The 7,813-nt window shown below is 37.0% G+C and overlaps 1 protein-coding gene across 4 annotated transcripts; it reads right to left on the bottom strand.

The window, feature by feature from the left end:
- Positions 1–393: 393 nt before the first annotated feature.
- On the bottom strand, positions 394–7,546 carry LOC121261166 (protein tesmin/TSO1-like CXC 5). 4 transcript variants are annotated; one of them, XM_041163389.1, is made up of 9 exons: positions 7,224–7,546; positions 6,746–7,128; positions 6,061–6,168; positions 4,834–5,011; positions 3,490–3,846; positions 2,825–2,920; positions 2,616–2,679; positions 1,304–1,720; positions 394–766 (listed from the first exon to the last, which is right to left on the bottom strand). In XM_041163389.1, exons 1-9 carry the CDS (start codon positions 7,227–7,229, stop codon positions 495–497), a joined length of 1,881 nt encoding a protein of 626 aa, XP_041019323.1. In that variant the 5' UTR covers positions 7,230–7,546; the 3' UTR covers positions 394–494. The 4 variants fall into 4 exon arrangements, with proteins under 4 accessions (XP_041019323.1, XP_041019322.1, XP_041019321.1 ...); XM_041163388.1 differs by having other exon boundaries at positions 2,616–2,710; positions 2,825–2,925; positions 6,746–7,116; XM_041163387.1 differs by having other exon boundaries at positions 2,616–2,710; positions 2,825–2,925; positions 7,224–7,545.
- Between the last annotated feature and the right edge of the window lie 267 nt (positions 7,547–7,813).

Below are 7,813 nucleotides of genomic sequence, written 5' to 3'. Positions count from 1 at the left end.
AAGACACTTATTGTTATTTCTACTTCCTTCTAATAGTTTGTAATGTTGAACTGGTGTATTAGTTTCTTTATGTTAATAAATGTCATTTTCTGAGGGAAAAAAAGAGTTAAAAACAAAAATAAAAATAAATTTTATCATCTCCGGTCGCACAAATTCATATATTATATTTTAAGCGACTTTCTATTCAAATAGTCAACTTATAATATATATATATATATATATATATTTAAAAATTATAACCTTATATGATACAAGCATGTAAAGAATATGGTCCATTATTAAAAAATTAATTTTTTTCATATAGATTTCATGTTTTATTTATTTTTTTCAAAGCAATTATGTGGTAGTTATATAATTTACAGTTAACAAATATATTTTCTCAAGAAGAATATAGCTATAACAATTGTTATATAACGGAAAAGCAGGAATATAAAAGCTTCAAACAAGAACGTATCATCTAACTAGAGGAGCTAGGTTAAGACTTCCACTCTTAACTATTTTCTATCTAACTTCCACTCTCTGTCAATATGTGATTTTATTATCTCCCCGTTCCCATTAGGCAACACAACCTTTAAAGACAAGTCTTCATTACAAGAAGTGACTGCAGTGGCTCCTGGGGACGCTTCTGGAACAGGAGAGTTTATAATGCCATTGCCGTATGCTTCCTTGTGACTTCCCATTTCACTTCCAGATTTTACGTTGCCATTCTCTGCAGGTTTTCGTTCGCTTCCTGTATCGTTTTCGGCTAATGGCGAGGGCATGGTTTCTGCAAAGTGAAATAAACGAAACCGTTTATACAAGATAGGTAATAAATATAAGTTTCTAGGATACAATTTTATCATAGCTCAAAATGGCTCACTGTTCAAGAAAGGTTTCCCCCTATGTTAAGCCTCAAGTTCTAATACAACGAAATTCCAGACCTTTTGTTTTCGTATTCAAGTTACAACAAAGTTTTCAATGGCTAAATGTTCTGACCTATGGCTATACGGAGACATACTTTCCATGCATTCATTCGATCTGTGCACAAGGATGTTGATACTGGACTTCAATAGCATTTTTATACTAATAAGGGGAAGATACAGTCGAGACAATGAGCTATAGTGCGTGGTCTTCTTTATTACAAAGCCCAATAAGCTTGACTATACCGGGTGTTCTTAATTCACAAGACTTCCAACTGATTACATGATGGAACTGAACCTCTTGTATGATGGTTCTTTTGCAGTGAAGAAAAACCATACAGAAGTTCTCACATTACCATATTGAAAAAACTGAAAGTTAGGAAATATAAAATCAAGAAACTTACCCCTTATGCTCCCGCAAGTTATGAGCCGGTTAAGAAAATCCCAGAGCCGTGTCAGGACAAGCCTTTCCTGCTCTGCAAAAAGTTCCGCAAAGCCATGACCATCCAATGACTTCTGATTGATGTTCTCACCATGGCTCACCACCCTTTCTGGTGACCCAGCTGCCATAAAGTCGTGTTCGTCACACATCAATGCAAGTGTTCCGGGAGATATTGGCCTACCATTATCCATATCAACTCCATCAGATCCAGAATCATTGCTTCCAACTCTATCCACTTGATTCCTGCTGAAACTGCCATCAGGAGTAGTGTTCTGACTACCATGTCCTTTTCTACCCTCTTTGCTCTCTTGAGTGGATAAACCAACAAAAGTTTCTATATTCCCCCTCTCTGTCTGCCCATCCATTTTGCCTCTATTTTCTGGAAATGTTAAATTGCAGATTTAGAAGCAAATCATATTTGATTTGGAGGGTGGGGTGCGGGCGGAGTGATATATCTCTTTTCAGTATAATCTACTTCTTATCTACAAACACAGACATAAGGAATGCTTCGAATTAGATCTTTTAAATGCTTATCTTGATCAAGTTTCCTACCAGTCCACTGTAGGGTTTCTTCTGCACAGAAAAGTCCAACTCAAACTGGAAGATCTTTTATTATTTAACTGAAATGGTTATGACGACTATATCTTTTCATTCAATGGTATGATGAGGAAATATACTTCAATTTGGGTTAAAAAGCCCATAAGGAACAGATTGAGAATTCGTTATGGATGTGTTTCACACACTCCAAGTAATTTTTAAGGAAGAAATTCTAAAGCTTTTGGCTCAAGTATCCAGGGACTTTCCTCTCTCCATATGTACTCTTCTATCCTCGGTCCAACCATTCTCCGCTTCCCTTCTGTCTAAAACTCTCTCTCATCTCCCTTTGTCCAATCATTCAATAACCACATCTAAGCATACATTTAACCTTCATATTTTTTGTAAGCCGAAGGGGTGAAATAACCCCAAATTACAAAATCTTACGTAATTCTATATTTAATGAGAGACGTCCATTTCCAATGCACGAGTAAACACGATTTTAAAATATCAGCAAGGAACAAAATAATATCGTAAAGAGTAATTTTAAAATCTACCAATATTGTCAAGGAAAACTACTTTATACATTACTACTGATATTCAGGTAGAAAAGTAGGCAAAGAAACATATAATGATATAGTCAACATAGCCATTTCATTCAAATAATAAGCTAAAATTCAAGTAATCCCGAACATAAAGTATCAGCAAAAGTCTATCTATTTCTGTATATTATTTGCAACCTGCAAGTGTTTTTGTAGCTTCTTCTGAAAGAACAACCAAAAGTGAGCAAAGATCCTTCACATCCTGTAGTTGGAGGATGTCAGCCAATGGAGATCTTCAATCATGAGAAGTTATGACAATTAGTTTGTGAAGAGAGAGAGAGAGAGAGAGAGAGAGAAAAGAAAACATGTCATTAACTATGGGCAAAATCGTGACAAAATATGCCTACCTGTACTTCAACTTTGAAGATCCTGATATTGCTGCATTCATAGTGCATGAAACAGGGATGGATGGCAGAGAACAGGTCACAGAAGCTTTTAGATGACTGTCCTGAATGAAGTATTTTTTTAAAATAATTATTCCATTTTGCTCACTCAGAAAATTGAGGAAAAAGCGAAAGGAGGAAAAAAAAAACTAGGAATCTTAATAGCATTTTGTTCCCTTGGAAGTTGCAGGAAATATGAAGGTGGAGAGAGAGAGAGAGAGAGAGAGCAAAACTAGGACTCTTAATAGAAAAATGAGATTAGGGAGTTCGCTGTAAATTAAGAGTTCCTTCTTTTCCCATCTTTTTGATAAACTACAAGAAGTAAAATGTGCAAAATGGGGGCACAATCTTAGTAAATCATATTTAAACTTGGATGACTAAAACATGCCTCACAGGAACTAGAATTACTTGACAGGAGGATAAAAGAATTCAAACAACTTGTGTCCCTTGAGCATCAGAAGCGATACAAAAAAAAAAGGCTACTGATCCAGAGTCATCAAATGATTGAAAACACGAAAAAATCAAATACACACTTCACAGTAAATAGGACCAACTTTATAGATTAAGATATACATACAAATAACAAATACATAGATACTCCTGTATTCTAGGATCCTAGGAAAGAGTACCTGTTGACATGGTGCGATCTTTTGATTGGAACAGTCTTTGGCTGCTAACCCAAAAAAATATTCCTTCCTCTTTCTCTTCTTGGATACCAGTGGGGTTCCATACCCAGAGGACCCAATGGCCCCACTAATGGCTACATTAGCTGCATTTTGGAGGTAGACTATTGCATTACTGTCTTCGTGAAACAGAGCCCTTCTTTCTTCGTTTCCTTCAAAATTTTTGCAGTCCATGCATTTACAGTTTTCAGAGCACAACACATTGGCTTGGAAGCACTCACAATACTTCTTTAGGCACCCTGATTTCTTGCAGTGACACCCTTTGCTGTGCTTTCCCACCACTTGAGCTTCTGCTGCATCTTCCTGGATATTTTTGAAGACATAATCATTGCATGACAAGTATAGCTACAAAAGATAATATGCTTGATCCTAAAACATGAAAATTCTACATAAAACTTTGGCAAGTTTTCTTTGCACAAGGAATCAACACTTGCCCTTCCTTTTTCCTCCTCTACAAAAAGCATCCACATCAATAATCAAACCAGATTCTTAGAAGTATTCAAATTTGAAGGGCACTAACAGAAGTGACCTGACAAAGCTTTCATAAATCATGCCAAACCATCAGCTGTAGAAGGGATACATTGGTCTATCTGACTAATTAAAGCCGTTCAAGTTATAGTTGACCTTGTCTTTTCAAGTTTATGCTGTAGATTATAAAAAAGTTATGTTTTTAGTCACACAACTGCAGAACAAAGCATCACCTAACCTAAATGCCTTTGGTTAAAGGAACCAAGGCCTCCTGAACATAAGTGAAGAAGTATTATTAGATTAGTGTTGGAATTATTGTAGGCTTGCAGCTCTTAGCCATAGAAAAGTAGTGACAATGGATGAATATTGCATTTGTAAGAAGTAAAGACCTTCATTACAAGAATTCATTTTTCACGTCTTTATGTGAGAAGAATAAACAGAGCACTAGTCTGGCATATTTTAAAACCATGCAGCCTCAAGCATAATTTTAGATAGACCCTCCCTCACCTTGGAGTTCAAGAAAATTCAAGATGGATATCTTCAATAATATCTGCACTTGATCTGCTTGATTGAAGTAAACAATATAACTAAAACAGTTTGCAAAATGTAACAGAGGACCGAACCGACCGCTAAAAGCAATGATGAAAACAGTAATAAAAATATGAAATGCAAAATCTATGCACAAATCCACATAAATGACCTGTCAAGCATATATCAAACTACTTAAGAAGAATACTTTTGTCAACATTTAGTTCAGTTAATGTCAATGGATGAGCACTGAGCAAGTGATATTGTTGCATTAGTTGGAGCCAGACTATGTACCATCCTATCCCGAGATTCACGTGGGCTACTAGCGATCTTCGGCCTGAAAGCGTTTGGATTGCGCTCTAAGGTTGCTCCAACTGCCTCCTGCCTAGCTGCCTCGTTCTCCACATTATTCTGACAATTAACGCAGTTGCAACTTTCACAATAAATTCCAGCTGCAAAGCACTCACAATACCTGACAATTGAAAACTTTTGTTTCTTAATGCTCTAAAATAAGTAGGACGAAAATATGATGCATCACATATGTAAAGCATGAACTCAATAAGTTATTGGCAATAAACTAATAAAAGTTCAAGTAGCAACACTCCGGTTAAATTACTTTTTATGTTTTATTTTTTTATGAGGGGGGAACCAACCCACACTCCGATTAAATTATGAAGTAATATGGAAATAATGAATCCAATAAGTAATCGACAAAAACTACTAAAAGACCAAGCAGTCACGCACAAATTACATTAAGTAGCATTGGAAGTGAATTCAGCAACGTCACCACTAATTTAACCAAGTAAACCCATTTCGAGACAAAGTTGCAATAAAAGATCATATAAAGAAGAGGAATAAAGGTGACTTTCTGCCCAGAAGTTAAAGGATTTGATTACAGCTACAGAGTGTTCTCTGAGAATTACTACATGGCTTATTATGAGCCCATCCAAGAAGACTTGGCATGTATCTTTTCATTTCACATGTTGATGGGCCGAAAAAAGATCAATCATAACGAACAAGAACAAAAGGGTGTAACGTTTAAGGAAAATGAAGGGAAGAGACGAATGGAAGAGAGATGGAGGCAATTGAGGGGGGGAAATGCTGCAAAACTCATTGCTCATGTATATGATACTTCCATAAAGGGAAAAACTCATATAAACATTTTATATATATTCTCTACCCTATGTCACCTCACTGTCGAGCAATTTGGCAACTATCCCTCTTTGAGGAAACAAGTTAAAACAAAGACAAAGCGTGTGATTGTTTTTCTAGTTTAAATGATATCATCATATCTATGAGAAACGCAATAGTCCAATATAGCTAAAGTTATGTAAAGTACACCAATTTTAGCTTCATCCTCTGGACAGGAGTTTAAGATATCCTCCTCTTATAGGTGAGGAATTGAGGTGTCTGTGTCTGGGATAAAATCTAAAGGAACTTGTCAAGGGAAGCAAGGGTTGCAAAATCACAAAATCAAAGCTAAAAATATAAAAATGCATCAAAAGAAGTCTAGGTACTAACAGCTTCAAGCATCGAGAGCTTTTGCAATTACATTGCTTTTGTTTCTTTGGAGTCCCATCTTTTGCCTCGCTGTTAGCCCGTGCTCTTGATCTAGGAGACTCATGCTTCCTGAAGGCAAACACATGGATAAGTTTAAAAGAACAAGATAATACAACTGCATCGTTATTGATGAAAAGCTTCCATTTTCTTCCTCAGTATCTCGATATTTTCTGCAACTGTTAATGAAAACTCGTAATAAGCTTTTCCAAATTGTTAATTGTTGTATTTCACCCTGGTAATGTATTTAACACTTTAAGTAATATATATATTTTTGTAGCTTTAAATACTATATTTATGAATGTGCTACAAATACTCCTTAGCGATCATCATTACCATATAAATATACCATACCTATTTGATATTTTTGTTTACAAAAAAATAAGATTTTGGCTGAAAAATCAAAATCTACATGTTCGAACTTAGGTGGCATAACGTACCTTCTCCAACGACAACGCTGACATTACTACATCCCGTCAATTTATCAACAAAGCCGTAGACATTAGAATCTTGAGCATAAACGATAGATTTAGTTCTCAAACTGACTGATTTTTCTAAACCAGAAAATTTTCACCTCGCAAACCAAATCTTTATGTAGTAACTAAAAGAAAAACTACTATACATAATAGAAATACGCGAAAACACTTACGCGACTTGCATTGGCGGTGTCGGAAGTTTATGCACTGGGTGGGACCGTTGTACCATAGGCCCCAGCTGAGGCCGGGGCAATTGCGGCGGCATTGACTGTAATTTCAACTGCAGGTGCAATTGAGCCGGCGAGTGAGGCTGTTGTGGTTGTAGTTGTAGTTGCCGCTGCGAATGTGACTGTGGTTTCATTTGCGATTGCGGATGCAAACGTGACTGAAACTGCAAATGCAATTGCGACGGTGACTTAGATTCTAATAGTTTCTGCGAATCTTGGCATTCCGGCGAAGACACATTCACCGAGCCCGTAAAAGCGTCCGTGAAATCCAATTGTCTCGCCAATTTTTTTGATCCGGAATCCGAATTCTGTTCTCCCTGCTCCACTTTCTTTTTTAAGTAAAACCAGTAAAAATGATAAAATTAAGCACACATAAACAGAACGAATATAAATCCAAATCTTTAAAATCAAAAACACAATTCACCTCCATTTATATACGTAGGTTAGTTTTATAAGTCAGAGGACAACATTGAAACGATCAAAAGCGGCCGTCCTCTTGTCAAATAGTTGCCGGGAACCAAAGTGCGTCACCGGAAGCGTCTTTCGAATGGACTGGTAGGAAAACAGAGTCGTTTCGAAGTTCCTGATAGTGCCAAATCTGAGGCACGCCGACGGAGTTTGACGGATTCGATCGGAAAACGTGGAATTGTACGGACGTAAGCGGGAGAGAGAGATGAACCAGCTTCCGCAGCAGCTTTAGGCTTTTTTCTTCCCAGCCTGCTTTCTCTCCCTCTCGAGGTTTTGAAAAATTGAATTTAGATAATATTATACGGTACGATAGCAATGGTGGGCGATCAGACGGATGAAATTGAAAGAATTCGTTGACGGCTGATATTCGATAAAAGAGAGAGTCGGCAGCCGTTGGATTTTAGAGACGGAGGCTTTTTTTTCCTAGGAACGTGACAGGAAGGAATTTGGCGGTAATAGAGTCCGAGAGCTTGTGGGTTTAGTTAGTTGTATACGTGTACGGTTGGAGTGGATTCTGACTTGACTCGGGTTGTGAATTGACGGACG

This window comes from Juglans microcarpa x Juglans regia, chromosome 4D, assembly GCF_004785595.1.
Source record: "Juglans microcarpa x Juglans regia isolate MS1-56 chromosome 4D, Jm3101_v1.0, whole genome shotgun sequence".
NCBI lineage: Eukaryota > Viridiplantae > Streptophyta > Magnoliopsida > Fagales > Juglandaceae > Juglans > Juglans microcarpa x Juglans regia.
This window is presented reverse-complemented; position numbering and strand designations above follow the sequence as displayed.